Below are 22,384 nucleotides of genomic sequence, written 5' to 3'. Positions count from 1 at the left end.
TTCTGGAACTCTCTGGCTTTTTCAATGATCCAATAGATGTTGGCAATTTGATCTCTGGTTCCTCTGCCATTTCTGAATCCAGCTTGAACATCTGGAAGTTCATGGTTCATGTCCTGTTAAAGCCTGGCTTGGAGAATTTTGAGCATTACCTTGCTAACATGTGAGATGAGTGCGATTGTGTGGTAGTTTGAACATTCTTTGGCATTGCCTTTCTTTGGGATTGGAATGAAAACTGACCTTTTCCAGTCCTGTGGCCACTGCTGAGTTTTCCAGATTTGCTGGCATATTGAGTACAGCACTTTCACAGCATCATCTTTTAGGATTTGAAATAGCTCAACTGGAATTCCATCACCTCTGCTAGCTTTGTTCGTAGCGATGCTTCCTAAGCCCCACTTCACATTCCAGGATGTCTGGCTCTAGGTGGGTGATCATACCATTGTGTTTATTTGGGTCATGAAGATCTTTTTTGTATAGTTCTTCTGTGTATTCTTGCCACCTCTTCTTAATATCTTCTGCTTCTGTCAGGTCCATACCATTTCTGTCCTTTATTGAGCCCATCTTTGCATGAAATGTTCCCTTGGTATCTCTAATTTTCTTGATGAGGTCTCTAGTCTTTCCCATTCTATTGTTTTCCTCTATTTCTTTGCATTAATCGCTGAGGAAAGCTTTCTTATCTCTAATTGGTGTTCTTTGGAACTCTGCATTCAAATGGATATCTTTCCTTTTCTCCTTCTTTAGCTTCTCTTCTTTTCTCAGGTATTTGTAAGGCATGATAGCAGCTACTCATTTTTTACCCTCCACATCTGTGACAGAAGTGTTCCTAGAGCAGCTTAGAAGAGCCAGGGAGGGCAATAAGAACCTTATACTCCAAATATGAGAGATCTGTTATGATTGTGAATTGTTATTTCAAATCACAGAGGTGTAGACACGAAGGCCAGCTACCACTGTTGTAACTTCCACTGAGTGGAAGCAGCTTTCAGGGGATTTAGAGGAAATTTCAGAAGTTTTCCCTCACTTTTCCTTTTTTTCCTTTTGGAAGGCAGACATTTAAAGGTTAGGAAATTGAATGCAATTGTATTTTCAAGGGAACTTAGAAGGTTACCAGGTTCAGTTCAGTCACTCAGTTGTGTCCGACCCTTTGCAACCCCATGGACTGCAGCACATCAGGCTTCCCTGTCCTTCACCATCTCCTGGAGCTTGCTCAAACTTGTGTCCATTGAGTTAATTATAGCATCCAACCATCTCATCCTCTGTCATCCCCTTCTCCTCCTGCCTTCAATCTTTCCCGGCATCAGGGTCTTTTCCAATGAGTCAGTTCTTTGCATCAGGTGGCCAAAGTATTGGAGTTTCAGCTTCAGCATCAGAAGGTCACCAAGCATGCCCATAAAAAGATTCAGGTTCAGGAAAGACCTGAAAGGACCTAAAAATTATACCTGGCACATTCTAAATACCATACAACTCTAAAAACAAGCAACAACCTTAGGAGAGAAAAAGAATCTTATTTCTAGACTGATTACATTGTAAGATTCAGATGTCCAATTTTCAATAAAAAATATCATAAAGCATGCAAATAAATAGGAAAACATGTCCCAGTCAAAAGGAAAAAAATTACAGAAACCATGGGGAAGAAATTAAGACATTATCAGATAATAGCTGAGGAAGTACATTACCACTAGAACTGTTTTATGAGGTATGCTAAAGGGAGTCCTTCAGGTTGAAGTGAAAGTAATCAAAACTGCACGAAGAAATAAAAAATCTTTGCTAAAAACAAATACATGGGAAATTATAAAAGCTAGTATTGATGTAATTTTGGCTTATTATTTATTATTATCTGAAATGAAGTGAAGTAAAATGAAAGTTGCTTAGTCATGTCCAACTCTTTATGGCCCCATAGACTGTAGCCTGCCAGGCTCCTCTGTCCAAGGAATTCTCCAGGCAAGAATACTGGAGTGGCTAGCCATTCTCTTCTCCAAGGGATCTTCCCAACCCAGGGACTGAACCCAAGTCTCCCACATTGCAGCAGATTCTTTACCGTCTGAACCCCCAGGGGAACCCTTATTATTATCTACATGATTTAAAATATAAATGCATTAAAAAAAAAACAGTTACTCTTTGGGACACAGGATGTAGGAAGACATGATTTGTAACATCAGAAACTGAAAGCAGTAGGGACAGAGCAGTATAGGGGCAGAGTTGTATGCTATTAAAGTTTAACTGGTATAAATTCAATTTAAGAGTGTATAACTTTATAATGTTATGTGTAATTCCCATGATAAACACAAAGAAAATAAGTATTGTATATACTCAAAAGGAAATGAGAAGGTAATTAAAACATTTCACTAAAAAAAAAAATTTATAAAACACAAAAGATGACAACAATGAAAGGAATGAAGGGGGGAAAAGTTTTAATATAAATAGAAAACAAATAGCAAAAGCTAAACCCTCCTTATCAGTAATTACTTTAAATGTAAGTGGATTAAACCATCTTATCAAAAGTTAGGGATTAAAAAAAAAAAAAGTTAGGGATTAACAGAGTAAATTTTAAAAAGCCAATGATCCATGCCTTCTGTAAGATACTCACTATAGATCTAAAGACCCAAAGAGATTGAACATGAAAGGATAGAAAAAGATATCCATGTAAGTAATAACCAAAAAAGACACTGATGCCAGGAAAGATTGAGGGCAGGAAGAGAAGGGGACCACAGAGGATGAGTTGGTTGGATGGCATCACCAACACAATGGACATGGGTTTGGGTGGACTCCAGGAGTTGGTGATGGACAGGGAGGCCTGGCATGCTGCGGTTCATGGGGTTACAAAGAGTCAGACACGACTGAGCGACAGAACTGATTAACCAAAAGGTGGGTAGTTATATTAATATCAGACAAAATAGACTTTAAATTTTAAAAAAAGATTACAAGGTGGGGGAGAATGGATACATGCATATGTATGGCTGAGTCCCTTTGGTGTTTAGCTGAAACCATCACAACATTGTTAACTGGCTATACCCCAATACAAAGTAAAAAGAGTTTAAAAAAATTACAAGAGACTATAATGAAAGTTTCAATAGAGCAAGACGATATAACAATTATAAACATGTATGCACCTAATAACAGATCCTCAAAATATAAGAAGCAAAAATTAACAGACTTGAAGGGAGAAACATAGTTCTACAAAAATAAGGTGAGATTTCACTTTTGATAATGGATAGAAAATAAGTTAGGAAATAGAGGACTTGAACAACCAATAAATCATCTAGATGTATATAGAATACTCCATCAAACAAGAGTATAAAAAAAAAAAAGAAAAACAACAATATATGATTTTCTCAATGGCAGGTGGTACCTTCTCCAGGATAGACCATTTCCAGGCTAGGCCACAAGACCTCAATATATTTATTTATTTTTTTTTGGCTCTGCTGGGTCTTTATTGCTTTGCACAGGCTTTCTCTAGTTGTGGAGACCCAGGGCTATTCTTCGTTGTGGTGTGTGGGCTTCTCATTGTGGTGGCTTCTCTTGTTTTGGAGCACAGGCTGTAGGGCGTGTGGGCTTCAGCAGTTGTGGCATACAGCCTAAGTAGTTGTGGCACATTGGCTTAGTTGCTCCACAGCATGTGGAATCTTCCCGGACCAGGGATTGAAACCATGTTCCCTGCATTGGCAGGTAGATTCTTATCTGCTGTGCCACCAGGGAAGTACTCAATATATTTAAGTATATATTATACAAGGTATCTTTTCCAACCACAATGAGATTGTTATAAATCAACCACAAAAGGAAAACTGGAAAATTCACAAATATGGGGAAGCACATTCTTAAACAACAAGGGAGTCAAAGAAGAATTACAAAGGAAATTAGAAAATACTTAGAGATGAAAATGAAATAACAACATACAAAAACTTATGGGATGTAACAAAAGCAGTGCTAAGAGGGAAATTTATAGAGATAAACATGAAAAAAAGGTCTCAAGTCAACAACCTAACTTTATGCCTTGAAGGAACTAGAAAAAGAAAAACTAAACCCAGTTAGCAGGAGGGATCAGAAAAATTAGAGCAGACATAAATAAAGAATATAGAAAATCAATGAAACAAAAAGTTGACCCTTCCACCCAAATCAACATAATTGACAAACTTTTAATTAGACTGACAAAGAAAAAAAGAGATTACTCAAATTACTAAATTCAGAAATCAATGTGAGAACTTTATTGCTGATTCTACAGAAATAAACAGGATTAACAAAAACACAAATTTGAAAAGATATCTGCACCCCAAGGATCATAGCAGCATTATTGACAATAGCCAAGATATTGATACAGTTGGAGAAGGCAATGGCACCCCACTCCAGTACTCTTGCCTGGAAAATTCCATGGACAGAGGAGCCTGGTAGGCGGCAGTCCATGAGGTCGCTAAGAGTTGGACACGACTGAGCAACTGCACTTTCACTTTTCACTTTCATGCACTGGAGAAGGAAATGGCAATCCACTCCAGTGTTCTTGCCTGGAGAATCCCAGGGACGGGGGAGCCTGGTGGGCTGCCGTCTATGGGGTCACACAGAGTCAGACACGACTGAAGTGACTTAGCAGTAGCAACAGCAGCAAGGGTCCATTCTAGATGAATGGACAAAGAAGATGTACAGGACTTCCCTGGTGGTACAGTGGATAAGAATCCACCTGCCAATGCAGAGGACAAGGGTTCGATCCCTGGTCTGAGAAGATTCCACATGCCCTGGGCAACTTAAGCCAGCACAGCTACCACTACTGAAGCCTGTGCACCTTCAGCCTGTGCTCTGCAAGAGAAGCCACCACAATGAGAAGCCTGTACACTGCAAGGAAGAGTAGTCTGCCCGTGCTTCTTACAACTAGAGAAAGCCCATGCACATCAGCAAAGGCCCAGCACTACCAAAAATAAATAAATAATTTAAAAAATGAAGACGTACACACACATATACCACGGAATACTACTCAGTCATAAAAAAGAACGAAAACTTGCCACTTGAAGTGACATGAATGGACTTGGATCTTTTCAAAGGGAAATAAGTCAGACAGAGAAAGACAAATACTGTATGATGTTACTTCTATGTGGAATCTAAAAAATACAACAAACTAGTGAATATAACAAAATAGAAGCAGATTCCCAGTTATAAAGAACAAAGTAGTGGTTACCTGTGGGGACAGGGAAGTGGCCAGGAGCAATATAGGGGTAGGGGATTAAAAGCTACAAACTATTAGGTATAAAATAAGTTACAAGGGTATATTGTATAACATAGGGAATATAGTCAATATTTTATAATAACTATAAATGGAGTCCCTTTAAAAATTGTGAATCACAGAATAGCTGGGTGGATAGGTGGGTGGATGAATGAATGGGCCGGTGGGTAGATGGATGGATGAGTGAATGGGTGATGGGTGGGTTGGTGAAAAATAACTGTGAATCACTATACTGTACACCCACAACTTATAAAATATTATACATCAACTATACTTCAAGTAAAATTTTTTTCTAAAAAAAATGAACAACCAAATTGGTAACCTAGATAAAATGGAAAAATTCCTGAAAACACAAAACATATGAAAACTGAATAACAAAGAAATATAAAATCTGAATAGACCCATAATTAGGACAGAGAACAAAACAGTAATAAAAAAACCTCACAACAAAGAAAAGCCCTAGACCAGATGGCTTCACTGGTGAATTCTACGAAAATGGAGAGTTGATGGAGAAGGAAACAACCCACTCCAGTAATCTTGCCTGAAAAATACCATGGACAGAGGAGCTTGGAGGGCTATATTCCAAAGGGTCACAAAGAGTCAGACATGACTGAGCAACTAAGCATGAAGAGTTGATATGTCCCTGAGGTAGACCACTAAAAGTGTACTGCTCACCTTGCCAACTGAAAGAAAACTGATTCTGGTGGTTCATATTGATAGGTATGGAGAAAAACCACATGCCGGATCAGTAGCTGCATACCAGCTACCAGAAGGTATGATAATTTGCTTAAGCAATGAAATCACATCTGGTACATCAGCTGCAATTGAGGTCAGTTCAGTTTACTTCAGTCACTCAGCCATGTCTGACTCTTTGCCACCCCATGAACCGCAGCACACCACACCTCCCTGTCCATCACCAACTCCTGGAGTCCACCCAAACCCATCACCATGAGTTGGTGATACCATCCAACCATCTCATCCTATGTCATCCCCTTCTCCTCCTGCCTTCAATCTTTCCCAGCATCAGGGTCTTTTCCAATGAGTCAGCTCTTCACTCAGGTGGCCAAAGTATTGGAGTTTCAGCTTCAGCATCAGTCCTTCCAATGAACACCCAGGACTGATCTCCTTTAGGATGGACTGGTTGGATCTCCTTGCAGTCCAAGGGACTCTCAAGAGTCTTCTCCAACACCACAGTTCAAAAGCATCAATTCTTCTGCACTCAGCTTTCTTTATAGTCCAACTCTCACATCCATACATGACCACTGGAAAAACCATAGCCTTGACTAGACAGACCTTTGTTGACAAAGAAATGTCTCTGCTTTTTAATATGCTGTCTGGGTTAGTCATAATTTCCTTCCAAGGAGTAAGCGTCTTTTAATTTCATGGCTGCAATCACCATCTGCAGTGATTTTGGAGCCCCCCAAAATAAAGTCAGCCACTGTTTCCACTGTTTCCCCATCTAACTGCCATGAAGTGATGGGACCAGATGCCATGATCTTAGTTTTCTGAATGTTGAGCTTTAAGCCAACTTTTTCAATCTCCTCTTTCACTTTCACCAAGAGGCTCTTTAGTTCTTCTTCGCTTTCTGTCATGAGGGTGGTGTCATCTGCATATCTGAGGTTATTGATATTTCTCCTGACAATCTTGATTCCAGCTTGTGCTTCCTCCAGCCCAGCGTTTTTCTTTTCTTTTTTTTTTTTTTTTGTGGAGGTAGTTCCCTTTTCCCTTCCCAGCTCTGGCCCAGCCCTTCCCCTCTTCCCAGGGCTATGTTAGGAGATGCTTCCTTGCTCCTCTGTCCCACCTCCCCAGTCTCCCAGACTTCCTGGACTTGTTGAGGTTCCCACCGGGATGGGCCCCACACACTCCTGCTCCCTTCCCACCTTCCCACAGGGCTACATGGCCACCATGGCTGCTCAGGGGGTTCCCGAGAATCTTCGCGGTCGTGACAGGATTGTGTTTGGGAACATCCAGCAAATTTATGAGTGGCATCGAGAGTAAGTGATGGATCCCCTGAGAGCAAGGGGGAGGGGCACACGTCTGGCGGCCTCTGTGTCCTCGCCATGGGCCCACCGTGGCCTGAGGAATGTTTGGAGAGATTTCCTGGGGAACACCACGGGGCAGACAGCTTGACTCGCCTGGGATGGGGTGTTTGACCTGCGTGTCCCTGGCTACCCGTCCAGCTATCTGCCCAGCGTTTTTCATGATGTACTCTGCATATAAGTTAAATAAGCAGGGTGACAATATACAGCCTTGACGTACTCCTTTTCCTATTTGGAACCAGTCTGTTGTTCCATGTCCAGTTCTAACTGTTGCTTCCTGACCTGTATACAGTTTTCTCAAGAGGCAAGTCAGGTGGTCTGGTATTCCCATCTCTTTCAGAATTTTCTACAGTTTATGGTGATCCACACAGTCAAAGGCTTTGGCATAGTCAATAAAGCAGAAATAGTTGTTTTTCTGGAACTCTCTTGCTTTTTTGATGATCCAGTGAATGTTGGCAATTTGATCTCTGGTTCCTCTGCCTTTTCTAAAACCAGCTTGAACAGTGGGCCTTAGGAAGCATCACTACGAACAAAGCTAGTGAAGGTGATGGAATTCCAGTTGAGCTATTTCAAATCCTAAAAGATGATCTATGAAAGTGCTGCACTCAATATGTCAACAAATTTGGAAAACTTAGCAGTGGCCACAGGACTGGAAAAGGTCAGTTTTCATTCCAATCCCAAAGAAAGGAAATGCCAAAGAATGTTCAAACTACTGCCCAATTGCACTCATCTCACACGCTAGTAATGCTCAAAATTCTCCAAACCAGGCTTCAGCAATACATGAACCGTGAACTTCCAGATGTTCAAGTGAGGTCACCAGCTGGTTAATTTTACAATGATCCACTGTCACTCTCAAAGGTCCATCTGTCTTCTGCACAGGCCAGATAGGCAAGTTGAATGAAGATGTGGTGGGAATTACCACTCCTGCATCTCTCCCTGATGATGGCATTTATTTCTGCCATTCCTCTAGAAATGCAGTATTGTTTTCAGTTTTCTACCTTCCTAGGTAAAGGCAGTTCTAATGACTTCCACCTGGCCTTTCCCACTGTAATAGCCCTCACTCCACAGTCAGAGAACCAATGTGGGGATTCTGCCAGTTGCTGAGTATGTCTTTTCCTTTTATGTATTCCAGAACTGGCAAAATAGCCACAGGATGGGTTCAGGGACCCAGCTGGCCCACTGACATAGACCTGAGCTAAAACTCTACCGATCACATGACTTCCATAAATGCCTACACTCTGGTAGATCACAATGATACTCTTGATCTCCTAGAATTAGTATCAGTTCAGAGCCAGTATCCAGAAGTCCCCAAAAGGTTTCATTATTTCCTATTCTCCAGTACACAGTCATCCTAGTAAAAGGCCAGGTCTCTTTGAAGAAGACTTGGAGAAGGATTAATAGCATGAATTTCTGACTGTGTCCTTCCTCAAAAGAACCCATCCACTCCTTCATTCAGGGAGTTCTGGGTCTGTAAACTGGCTTAAGTCTGAGAATTGATTGAGGAGCCATAACTCTCTGTTGTTATGATTAGGATTAGACTTTGGTTCACTTGACCTAGAAATTTTCCACTTATGCAGATCAAGTAAGAGTTTAGTAAGTGAAAGTCAATCGGTCGTATCCAATTCTTTGCAACCCCATGGACTATAGAGTTCATGGAATTCTCCAGGCCAGAATATTGGAGTGGGTAACCGTTCCCTTCTCCAGGGGATCTTCCCAACCCAGGGATCCAGCCCAGGTCTCTCGAATTGCAGGTGAATTCTTTACCAGCTGAGTCACCAGGGAAGCCCAATTTTACTTTTAGTAGAAATACTACGATCAACTTGCCAATGCCATAGCTCTTCATAAGTCATACTATTCTGATTGGTGTCTGACTGGACTCTGCTGTGCATTATGGTAACCATGCCCACTCAGCCTTTCGTGGTTGTATGCCCCCACTTGACCCTTGCCACCTCAGGATCCAATTACTCCCAATGTTTTTAGATTTTAAAATTCCACTATAAGGTCTGGCCTACAGAGAAGAGTGATCACAGAGTTCTCCAAGGAGGCCAAGGCTCCTCTTATAAAGTTATTTCTCACACTTACGATGAAAGGTATGTCTTCTGGATTCTCCCAGGGTGGATGAATAGATCTTAAATCCACCTTAATATTCCAGTCTCTCTAATCCTTCTAATTCTTCCCTACATTAAACCAAGACAAGTCTGGCATGTCTAACTTATTCACTGTGTATAACTTTTTGGTCCATGTTTCAGCGAACCAACCAACCAAATTGTTAGAACCTTTTCTAACTCACCAAGCTGCAACGTTAAATACTAAATCTTGCTTTAGTGAGTCTACATCAGTTAGCCTGATCCAAGTTTATGTTTTTTAATATATATATAATTTTTAAAAATTTATTTATTGGCTGTGCTGTGTCTTCGTTGCTGTAAGGACTTTTCTCTAGTTGTTGCAAGTGGGGGCTACGCTCTAGTTGCATTGTTCAGGCTTCTCATGGCAGTGTATTCTCTTGTTGCTGAGACAGGCTCTAGGGTACTCAGGCTTCAATAGTTGAGGCTGAGGACTCAGTAGTTGCAGTTCCCCAGCTCTAGAGTACAGGCTCAATAATTGTGGCTCTCAGGCTTAGTCACTTGCAGTATGTGGAATCTTCTCAGCCCAGGGATCGAACTGGCGTCTCCTACATTAGCAGGCATATTCTTTATCACTAAGCCACCAGTGTGTGTGTGTGCGTGCTTAGTCACTCAGTTGTGCCCAACTTTCTGAGACCCCATGGACCATGGCCTGCCAGGCTCCTTTTTCTATGGGATTCTCCAGACAAGAATGCTGGAGTGGGTTGCCATTTCCTTCTCCAAAACCACAGGGAAGCTCCAACTTTATGTTTCTTCCGTCACTATCCCACACCTTCAACATCCATTCCCATACATATTCCCTGGACTTCCATCTGTAAAAATTAGAAAATTCAAGTAGTTCTTTTGGAGTGTAGTGCACTTCCTCATGGGTCACACTTTCTACCTCGTCTTCAGTGGCTTACTGGATTTTAATCTAGTTACAGGTCTAGAAACAAAGAGATGTTGTGGGAGTGATTTCTGAGGAAGCAGCCTCATCTTGCTTGGTACAACTGCCTCAGGAGAGGTCATTGTAGTTTCCTCAGGCAATACAGGGTTAATCCTCTGAGACAGGCGTGGAGCAGCCATTCTCACTGATGTTGGGTAAAGAGGCAGCTTCTCTGGCAAAGAAAACTCATCATTACTTAGAGCTTTCAATAGTCCAAGCTTTAACAAAGCCTTTGCATACATCCCCATTCCAGTTTTCAGGATCCCAGTCCTTTTCAGTGTTTTCACTCTAACATGAGCCACCTAGTGACACTGGGAGCTCAACTTGTACTGCAATTCCGCAAGTCAGAGAATGAGTTTCTTGGTTTAATTTTCATCAGTTAGCTGGCACTACAGTTCCTCAATAAATGAAAAATAAAATTACCATATGATGCAGCAATTCTACTCCTGAGTATACAAAGAATTGGCAGCAGGCACTTAAACAGATATTTGTACTTCTTTATTCATAGCAACATTATTCACAATGGCAGAGAGGTGGAAGCAACTCATGTGCCTAAAATATGATATATACATACAGTGGAATATTATTTAGCTTTAAAAAGAAAAAAATTCTAACAAATGCTACAACAGAGATGAACTCTGAAGACACACTAAACGAAATAAATCAGGCACAAAAGGACAAATACTTTATGATTTCACTTACATAAGGTGTCTAGAGTAGGCAAATTCAAAGAGACAGGAAGAAAAATGGCTATTGCTAGGGTATGAGGGAAAAGGGGAATGGGTAGTTATTGTTTAATGGGTCAGAGTTTCTGTTTGGGGTGATGAAACATCATGCCAGGCTTCCCTGTCCTTCACTATCTCCTGGAGTTTGCTCAAACTCATGTCCATTGAGTTAATGATGCCACCCAACCATCTCATCCTCTGTTGCCCCTTTCTCCTCTTGCCCTCAATCTTTCCCAGCATCAGGGTCTTTTCCGATGAATTGGCTCTTCACATCAGGTGGCCAGAGTATTGGCACTTCAACTTCAATATCAGTCCTTCCAATGAATATTCAGGGTTCATTTTATGGTTACATAACATTGTAAATGTATTTAATGCCAATGAATTGTATAATTAAAAATAGATAAAATCACAAATTTTGTTATGTATATTTTATCAGAATAAAAATTTAAAAATAGGTTAACTGCTTGTTTCAAACAAAAATAATTGGAAAGTAATAGGCATTAAGTTTATAATACATGTAGAAGTATGATATAAAAATCACATAGGCCTGGAGAGGGAAAAAAGTAGAATATTGCTGTAAAGTTTATACCCTGCTCAAAATTGGTGTAATACACTTTAAGGTAAATGGTGATAACCTAAATGCATACACTATGAACCCCAAAGCAACCAATGAAAAGTAAAAGTATAGCTAGTAAACCAATAAAGGAAATGAAGTGGAATCATAAAATATATTCACTCTAAAAGAAATCAGAAATAATAAAAGGAAACAAACAAAAAATATGGGACAAACAAAACAAATAGCAAGATGGTAAATTTAAACTTAACCATAGATAGTTGTATTAAATATAAATGGTCTAAATATCCAATTAAAAGGCAGAAATTGTCAGGTTGGATAAAAAGGAAACTCAGTTATATGCTTCTTGTAAGAAACCTATTTTTTTAATTATTTATTTGTTTATTTTTGGTTGTGCTGGGTCTTCATTGCTCTCGGGCTTTCTCTAGTTGCGGCAAGTGGGGGCTTCTCTCTGGTTATGGTACAGGGGCTTTTCATTGCAGCGGCTTCTCTTGTTGCAGAGCACAGGCTCTAGGCGCACAGGCTTCAGTAGTTGTAGCAAACTGGCTCAGTAGTTGTGGCTCATGGGCTTAGTTGCTCTGAGGCACATTGGATCTACTGGGACCACAGATTGAACCCATGTCCCCTGCATTGGCAGGTGGATTCCTATACACTGTATCACCATGAAAGTCTATATAAGAAACCTATTTTAAATATAGTAAGCCAAACATATTTAAAGTAAAAGAACAGAAGGAGGGAAAGGAGGACTTCTTGGAGGTCCAGGTAGAAGACTCCATGCTTTTACTACAGGGGAACTTGAGTTCGATCCCTGGTTAGGGAAATAAGATCCAACATGCTGCACAGTGTGACCAAAAGAAAGAAAGTAAAAAGGAAAAGGATGGTAATGCTCATCAAAGGAAAACTACAGTGGCTATAACAAACAAAGTTTGTGTTAAATTACTAACAAACAAAGTTTGTTTAAGTTACAGAGAAAAGTATATTGTGGTTTAGTTGCTAAGTCATGTCTGACAGTTGAGACCCCAAGGACTGTAGCCTGTCAAGCTCCTCTGTCCATGGGATTTCCCAGGCAAGAATACTGGAGTGGGTTGTCATTTCCTTCTCCAGGGGATCTTCCCAACCCAGGAATTGAATCCAGGTCTCTTGCAGGCAGATTCTTTACCAACTGAGCTACAAGAGAAGCCCAAAAAGTATATTACTAGAGATAAATAGGATCATTCCATGATAGTAAAGTAGCCAATTCACTGAGAAAACAGACCAATTCTAAATGTTTAGTCATCTAATAATAAAGATTTAAAGTACATGAGGGAAATTTGATAGACTATCAGAAGAAATAGAAAATTGCACAGTTATAGCCAAACATTTCTATATCCCTCTTTCAATAAGTGATAAAGTTGAGAAAAAAACAACAGGAGACTTGAACAATACTATCAACTGATTTGAGGTAATTGTTATTTCAATAACAGGATGAAAATTGTATTCAGTGGCATACATAACATTTACTAATATAGAACATATTCTGAGACATAAAACAAATTTCAAAAAATTCACTACATTTCAGATCATATGAAGTAAGTTCTCTGACCCCAATGAAATTGAATTTGAAATAAATAAGAGCAAGAAGTCTCCAAATATTTGGAAACTAAATAACACTCTTCTAAATAACACATGGGTCAAAGAAAAAATTAAAAATGAAATTATAACTTATATAAAACTGAATGAAAATGAAAACACAGCATTTTCATTTGCAGAGGGGGAAATATATGGAACAAAACACTAAAAATGTTAACAAGCCGAAGTAACTAAAACCTGTGCTCCGCAATAAGAGAAGCCACTGCAGTGAGAAGCCTGTGCACCGCAATGAAGAGTAGCTCTTGCTTGTTGCAACTAGAGAAAGCCCTGGCACAGCAACGAAGACTCAGCATAGTTAAAAACAAAACAAAATAAAACAAATGTTATCAAATCAGTGACCTCATCTTGTCCTTAAAGAAACTAGAAAAAAGGAAGAGCAAATTATTATTTTTTTTTCAGAAGAGCAAATTATATGCAAAGATTTATAGTTTATTCCAAAAGCGTAAGGTTGGCTTAACATTCACTACTGAGGAAAATTAGACCTAAATAAATGGAGAGATATGCTATGATCAGGGGTCAGAAGAGTCAATATTGTTAAGATTTCAATTCTCCCCAAATTGATATACAAATTCAATACATTCCCAGTCAAAATACCAGTAGACATTTTTCCCCCAATAGAATTTGACAGATTGATTCTAAATTTCCTATGGAAAAGCAAGGGAGAAAGTAGTGTGAACAAAGACAATTTTTAGGTTACGAATGTTTAAGTATTGAGAGAAATGCCCAAGAAGAGGATCAAGAGTTAAAAGGCAGATGTGAGAGAAGCTGGGCACAGCTGAAAAACTACAAAGTTGAGGAACTAAAACTATATGATTTCAAGAATTATGAAACTTCAGTAATCAAGACACTGTGGTAGTGGCATAAAGATACTTAAATAGTCAAGAGAACAGACTGGAGGCTCTGTTAACTCACACATATATGGTCAATTGATTTTCAAAAAGGTGCAAACGCAATTTAATGGAGAGAGTAGTCTTTTCAACAAACAGAGCTAGAATAATTGTTTTTAAAAAAGAATTTCTATCCATATCTGATATGATATACAAAGATTAAGACAAAATGGATCATAGACCTAAATATAAAATCTAAGAGTATAAAACTCCTAGAAAAACACATAAGAAAAAATGCACTGCCTTTGGATTTATCTTGGCCAATAAACCCCTCTTCTATGAAGTGTTCAGGGGAAAGAAAAGGAGCTAGAAGTCAATCACATTTCTTCTTGTTAATAACTATTTGATAAAAGCTCAGTAGACAACAAATGAAAGCTATTGGCTAAAGTTAGATATCAATATTAGCTATAGACTAATTTTTCTATCACAATAACTCAGTAACACATGTGATTCATTTCTTAAAAAGCTTGATTAACTCTGATATGAAATTGAAAGTGATTAATATAGAATTGGAGCTGGTGGGGACTTCCCTGGTGATACAGTGGACAAGAATCCACCTGCCAATGCAAGGGACACGGGTTTGACCCCTGGTCTGGGAGATTCCACACGCTGCAGAGCAACTAAGCCACAATTACCGAGCCCAAGTTCTAGAGCCAGGAGCTGCAACTAATGTGCCCTTGTGCCATAGTTACTGAAACTTTGTGCTGCAAACCCTGAAGCCCCTGCACCTAGAGCCTGTGCTCTGCAACAAGAAAGGCCACCAAAATGAGAAATCTGTGCACTGAAATGAAGAGTAGCCCCCTCCCTCTGCAACTAGAGAGAGAGCCTGCATGCAGAAATGAAGACCTAGCACAACCAAAAATAATGACTAAATAAATCATTAAAAAAAAAAAAAAAGAATTGGAGCTTATTATCCAGAGTCTGGCTCTAGGTGAGTGATCACACCATCATGATTGTCTGGGTTGTGAAGATCTTTTTTGTACACTTCTTCTGTGTATTCTTGCCACCTCTTCTTAATATCTTCTGCTTCTATTAGGTCCATACCATTTCTGTCCTTTATTGAGCCCATCTTTGCATGAAACGTTCCCTTGGTATCTCTAATTTTCTTGAAGAGATCTCTAGTCTTTCTTAATCTATTGTTTTCCTCTATTTCTTTGCATTGCTCACTGAGGAAGGCTTTCTTATCTCTCCTTGCAATTCTTTGGAACTCTGCATTTAAATGGGTATATCTTTCATTTTCTCCTTTGCTTTTCACTTCTTTTCACAGCTATTTGTAAGGCCTCCTCAGACAGCCATTTTGCTTTTTTGCATTTCTGTTTCTTGGCGATGGTCTTGATCCCTATCTCCTGTACAGGGTCACGAACCTCCGTCCATAGTTTATCAGGCACTCTGTCTATCAGATCTAGTCCCTTAAATCTATTTCTCACTTCCACTGTATAACCTTAAGGGATTTGATTTAGGTCACACCTGAATGGTCTAGTGGTTTTCCCTGCTTTCTTCGATTTCAGTCTGAATTTGGCAATAAGGAGTTCATGATCTGAGCTACAGTTAGCTCCCAGTCTTGTTTTTGCTGACTGTATAGAGCTTCTCCATCTTTGGCTGCAAAGAATATAATCAATCTGATTTCGATGGTGACTATCTGGTGCTGTCCATGTATAGAGTCTTCTCTTGTGTTGTTGGAAGAGGGTGTTTGCTATGATCAGTGCGTTCTCTTGGCAAAACTCTATGAGCCTTTGCCCTCCTTCATTCTGTACTGCAAGGCCAAATTTGCCTGTTACTCCAAGTGTTTCTTGACTTCCTACTTTTGCATTCCAGTCCCCTATAATGAAAAGGACATCTTTTTAGGGTGCTAGTTCTAAAAGGTCTTGTAGGTCTTCATAGAACCGTTCAACTTCAGCTTCTTCAGCGTTACTGGTCGGGGGATAGACTTGGATTACCGTGATATTGAATGGTTTGCCTTGGAAATGAACAGAGATCATTCTGTCATTTTTGAGATTGCAACCAAGTACTGTATTTCAGACTCTTTTGTTGACTACGATGACTACTCTATTTCTTCTAAGGGATTCCTGCCCACGGTAGTAGATATGATGGTCATCTGAGTTAAATTCACCCACTCCAGTCCATCTTAGTTTGCTGATTCCTAGAATGTCAACATTCACTCTTGCCATCTTCTGTTTGACCACTTCCAATTTGCCTTGATTCATGGACCTAACATTCCAGGTTCCTATGAAATATTGCTCTTTACAGCATCAGACCTTGCTTCTATCACCAGTCACATCCACAACCGGGTGTTGTTTACTTTGGCTTCATCCCTTCATTCTTTCTGGAGTTATTTCTCCACTGATCTCCAGTAGCATATTAGGCACCTACCGACCAGGGGAGTTCATCTTTCAGTGTCCTATTTGCCTTTTCATACTGTTTATGGGGTTCTCAAGGCAAGAATACTGAAGTGGTTTGCCATTCCCTTCTCCAGTGGACCACATTCTGTTAGATCTTCATGACCCAGATAATCACAATGGTGTGATTACTCACCTAGAGCCAGACATCCTGGAATGTGAAGTCAAGTGGACCTTAGGCAGTATCATTATAACAAAGCTAGTGGAGGTGATGGAATTCCAGCTGAGCTATTTCAAATCCTAAAAGATTACGCTGTGAAAGTGCTGCACTCAATATGCCAGCAAATTTGGAAAACTCAGCAGTGGCCACAGGAATGGAAAACGTCAGTTTTCATTTCAATCCCAAGAAAGGCAATGCCAAAGAATGCTCAAACTATCACACAATTGCACTCATCTCACATGTTAGCAAGGTAACGCTCAAAATTCTTCAAGCCAGGCTTCAGCAATACATGAACCGAGAACTTCCAGATGTTCAAGCTGGTTTTAGAAAAGGCAGAGGAACCAGAGATTAAATGGCCAACATCCGCTGGATCATCGAAAAAGCAAGAGAGTTCCAGAAAACATCTATTTCTGGTTTATTGATTATGCCAAACCCTTTGACTGTGTGGATCACAATAAACTGTGGAAAATTCTGAAGGAGATGGGAATACCAGACCACCTGACCTGCCTCTTGAGAAACCTGTAGGCAGGTCAGGAAGCAACAGTTAGAATTGGACATGAAACAATAGACTGGTTCCAAATAGGGAAAGGAGTACGTCAAGGCTGTATATTGTCACCCTGCTTATTTAACTTATATGCAGAGTACATCATGAGAAAGTCTGGGCTGAAGGAAGCACAAGCTGGAATCAAGATTGCCGGGAGAAATATCAGTCACCTCAGATATGCAGATGACACCACCCTTATGGCAGAAAGCAAAGAACTAAAGAGCCTCTTGGTGAAAGTGAAAGAGGAGATTGAAAAAGTTGGCTTAAAGCTCAACATTCAGAAAACTAAGATCATGGCATCTGGTCCCATCACTTCATGGCAGTTAGATGGGGAAACAGTGGAAACAGTGGCTGACTTTATTTTGGGGGGCTCCAAAATCACTGCAGATGGTGATTGCAGCCATGAAATTAAAAGACGCTTACTCCTTGGAAGGAAAGTTATGACCAACCTAGACAGCTTATTAAAAAGCAGAGACATTTCTTTGTCAACAAAGGTCTGTCTAGTCAAGGCTATGGTTTTTCCAGTGGTCATGTATGGATGTGAGAGTTGGACTATAAAGAAAGCTGAGTGCAGAAGAATTGATGCTTTTGAACTGTGGTGTTGGAGAAGACTCTTGAGAGTCCCTTGGACTGCAAGGAGATCCAACCAGTCCATCCTAAAGGAGATCAGTCCTGGGTGTTCATTGGAAGGACTGATGCTGAAGCTGAAGCTCCAATACTTTGGCCACCTGATGCTAAGAACTGACTTATTGGAAAAGACCCTGATGCTGGGGAAGATTGAAGGCAGGAGGAGAAGGGGATGACATAGGATGAGATGGTTGGATGGCATCACTGACTCAATGGAAATGAGTTTGGGTAAATTCCGGGAGTTGATGATGGACAGGGAGGCCTGGTGTGCTGTGGTTCATGGGGTCGCAGAGAGTGGGACACGACTGAGCGACTGAACTATACTGACTGATCCAGAATCAGAGTTATTTCAGTCAAATATCTTGAAAACAAAGTGAGTCTTTGAAAAAAAGAAAAGTATATGCTCATGGTAAGTTTAAAAAGAAAGCTGCAATCTATAAACTTGTCATTTACTACCTACCTCTCTGGCTCGCTGGACCTGTGCTTGCTCAATCCTACTGATGACATCCTGAACTGTAAATGGAATCTCAAGCTTAGGAACCTCTGTTCTTTGTAGAACAGTTTTGTACATTTTGGTGAAATCCAAAGTTTCTTTTTCTGCTTCATCTTCATCATTTGTCTCAGTTGACATTTTGATAAACGTTTTGGATAGTTGAGTGATTTTCTTTTATTTCTTCATTTTTTACAAAATATAGGCAAACACCTTGAAGCCATCCACAAGGAAGCTAGAAGAGGCTTTTCTTGCTCCCAGAGATTGTGGAGTACCCTGATCCTACCCATAGTGTTCCAGTCCTGGTGATGTCATAACAGACCCATTGTGACATTATCATTGACTCAAATACTTAGAGAGTGCTTACTGTATGCAGAGAATTAGGCATTCTATATGCTGTGATGGTAGTGGGTAAAGGGGGGAGGGTGGGTAGGAAAGAATAGACAACAGGAACTATAAAAGAAATAGACAATATAGCCTTACTTAAAACAGCTGAAAATCTAGGTGTTAGAATTCAAGATCCAGTATATCAATCTTAACTCCTGATTCTTCTCTCTTCCTGAGGTTTTGCTTAAGAATGTGTAAGCTTGTAATGGAATAATTGCATTACAACTTCCTCATCTGCCCCTCAACTCTTCCTAGACTTGTAGTAACTTGGAAGATAGTATTTGGATGAAGATCACACTCTTTGCACTGCCTAGTGGCTCATTTATTCAAGGAGCGTGACTGAAGAAGGCTTTGAAGTTCCATAGTTGGCTGAGAAATTGAAGGGTATGCTTAGAGGCTGCTTTATAACTGAAAAAATCACTTTGGGCAGCTCCTTTGTAGAGGAGGTGAAAATATTTTGGACACCAGAGAAATTAAAGGAGAGATGGTTTTGTTGGCTATATAGATTATTTTTTAATTTAAAAAAGTGCAAAAAAGTACAGAAAGTAATATTAAAAATAGCCATCAGCTAGAATGAAGAGATATTAACATTTTGTCATATTTGCTTCAGATATTTTTTAATAAAGCATTAGAGATAACATTTGTTATTCTCCCCAGATTCCTTCCTTCCCCTTTGTCCATTTTCAGAGGGCAATAACAAGCATAAATCTGATGTATTTAGGGCCATAAGAAGCATAAATCTGATGTATTTATGTCTAGTCTATGTTTATATAGTTTTACTGCAGGTGTTTGTGTTCATAAACTATGTAATATCATTTTGTAGGTTTTAGATTTTATACAAATTGTAGATGTATACCAATTACTCTATGAGAACTATGAGTACTTTATGAGTGCTTGTTGAAAAACTTGTAAATTTAAACAATTTGTTTCAGTCCTTTGGAGAAAGGGATACAGGGGATCACAATGTAATTGTCTTTAAAAAGTATCAAGCAATATATAAATATTTTCCCTTCTCTTTAAGACCCCCTTGTCTAAGTTATCCCTCCCCTCTGGTCCCAAATCACCTTGTAAACTTGGTATTATAGTACTTATTGAAATGTAACTATTATTTGTTTCTATCCACTAGTTGTTGAACTTCTCAAAACCAGATGCTGTACTTTAGGTTTCTTTTTTTCCTTTTTTGGCTGTGCTAGCTCTTCTATGCAGCATGCAGACTTCTGGTTGCAGAGCACTGGCTCTAGTGCACACAGGCTTCAATAGTTGCAGCCTACAGGCTTAGTTGCCCTGTGCCATGTGGGATCCTATTTCCAATCAGGGATGGAACCTGCGTCCCCTGCATTGGAAGGCCGATTCCTAACCACTGGACCACCAGGGAAGTGCCTGTACTTTAGGTTTATCTAACGTTTGGCATACTCTTTTTCAGTACTTCCATGGAAACTGTCTAAAATATTTGGATATTCATTACAGTTTAAAACTCCTTCCCTGGTGGTCCAGTGGCTGAGACTCTGTGCTCCCAATGCAGGGGGCTCGGGTTAGATCCCTGGTCAGGGGAACTAGATCCCACATGCTGCTACTAAGAGTTCGCATGCCTCCACTAAGACCAAGTGCAACCATATAAGTAAGTAAGTAGATAAATAAATATTAAAACTCCTTTCCTTGTGGAAACTTCTCTAAGTCCAGAACACTTTCTTTTATTGTTAAGATTATACCCTCCTCCCCCTCCCCATAAAATATCACTCCCTCCTTTCCTATAAATCACAATTAAGTCTATTTATTTAAGGGAGTTCATAATGTTTTCTGAAAGGGCCATGATTAAGGAGAATTATTTGTTTTTAGAAATGTGAGCTTTCACTAAAATGTCGATCATTACCCAATATTCCTTGACATTATCAATTAATCTATTAAATTACTTTGTTGATAATACTATTAGATTATGAGGTCCTTTAATAACTTAATTCCTCTTGATTCCTTTACATTGCTTACCCTAGTAGGCATTCACAAAGCACCCTACATGCTGGTCAACTAAACTAATTTAGTATTATTGTGCTTTCTCTCTCCCTCATATTTTTTATGCAGCATGGAATTCATCAGCAACTGGCAATGAAGGCTTTTTAAAACAAATTTTAAAAAATCTCTTCAAGTTGACGAGCATGTGTTGAGATACTACTATGTGGCTACCATTATCCTAGACTGTGAAGAATATATGATAGGGTACCTGTGAATAAACTGAAAAACAACAAAAAAAGAAAAAATAATTTAAGTTAAAATATAATATTCAAGTGCTAAACAAGGGACATGAAGAAGAGATCTGTGAGGAACGGAGTCTTTGGGAAAACCTTATGGAGAGAGAAGGTTGATTGACAAATGAAGGTATTCCAGATAGGGGAGACACCTTGAGCCATGGCTTTGGAGGTGAGTGCTGAGTTTGTATTTCAGGGGGAAAGTAACTGGTTTAATTGAAGTGAAGTAATCTTGAATTTGACTTCCCTAGTGGCTCAGACTGTAAAGAATCTGCCAGCAATGCAAGAAATCAGGATTCAATCTTTGTGTTGGGAAGATCCCCTGGAGAAAGAAATGGCAACCCACTCCAGTATTCTTGCCTGGGAAATCCAATGGACAGAGGAAACTGGCGGGATTTGGTCCATAGGGTCACACAGAGGCCAACACAACTGAAGCGATTTAGCGAGCATACACACAAGTGAGATTACATTGGATATAATAGCAGTTGGTGAAAATGAAGCCTTCAATTTAGGAAGATTTTTTAAAATAATGTAATAGAAAAAATATATTGAAAATCAAGACATGATTACTTCAAACGACAAACGTCTGAGTTAAGATATAGAAGTGGGACTGTTAAGGGAGGGATAAATCCTAGTAAGTGTGGCTAAAGATGATAAAAAATTTGGATCATCTAATAGATAATTATAAAGATTAATTTTAAAAATTTGTTTTTATTGTATTTCATTTGAATTGATGGCAGGACATCAATGAAGAGGCTATCCAGACAAAGTATTAATATTACCAAATAGCATACTGAGCAAAGATGTGGGTACCTGATTCAAGAGAACGTGGGGCAAAGTTCTTCGAATGTGTGTCTTAGGGAAACCCGCCCTCCCAGTAAGTGTTAGCTGCTCAGTCGTGCCCGACTTTTTGCGACCCCATGGACTGTAGCCCACCAGGCTGCTCTGTCCATGAGATTTTCCAGACAAGGATACTGGAGTGGGTTGCCATTTCCTTCTCCAGGTGATCTTCCCAACCCCGGGACTGAACCCAGGTCTCTGCACTGCAGGCAGATTCTTTACCAACTGAGCCACAAGGGAAGCCCTAGAGGGCTCCTTCAACAGTAAAATGGGGATAACAGTATTATTGTGTTGAATTGTTTAGACTAATTCACATATACTAGTTAGAATAGTGCCAGGCCTTTAATGTGAACGGGTTGCTGTTAATACGTTTACCATTACTGCTGCTTTTTTTTCCTTTCTCTCCTTTTTTTCTGCGAGTCACCGCCTTTTCGGTAGGGCTGGCCATTTTTCAGTACACTTTGCACAGTCTCGGCCTTTTATCAGATCTAGGTCTTGGGTCATGAGAAACTGCGGAGTTACTATGACCATGGTAACTCTCCGATGGGCCAGGGATAAAATGCGCCCGTAAAATTTTTCCACACCCCCGTGGCACAGA

The 22,384-nt window shown here is 39.8% G+C and overlaps 1 protein-coding gene across 1 annotated transcript in view; it reads right to left on the bottom strand.

Annotated features, from left to right (window-relative positions):
• Positions 1–18,460, bottom strand: part of FAM186A (family with sequence similarity 186 member A) — a 110,318-nt gene extending 91,858 nt beyond the window's left edge. Inside the window, exon 1 of the mRNA XM_061123902.1 lies at positions 18,290–18,460. Coding sequence (XP_060979885.1) covers positions 18,290–18,460 — 171 coding nt within the window. The remainder of the gene's footprint in view (positions 1–18,289) is intronic.
• Between the last annotated feature and the right edge of the window lie 3,924 nt (positions 18,461–22,384).

Source organism: Dama dama, chromosome 3 (assembly GCF_033118175.1).
Source record: "Dama dama isolate Ldn47 chromosome 3, ASM3311817v1, whole genome shotgun sequence".
Classification (NCBI taxonomy): Eukaryota; Metazoa; Chordata; class Mammalia; order Artiodactyla; family Cervidae; genus Dama; species Dama dama.
This window is presented reverse-complemented; position numbering and strand designations above follow the sequence as displayed.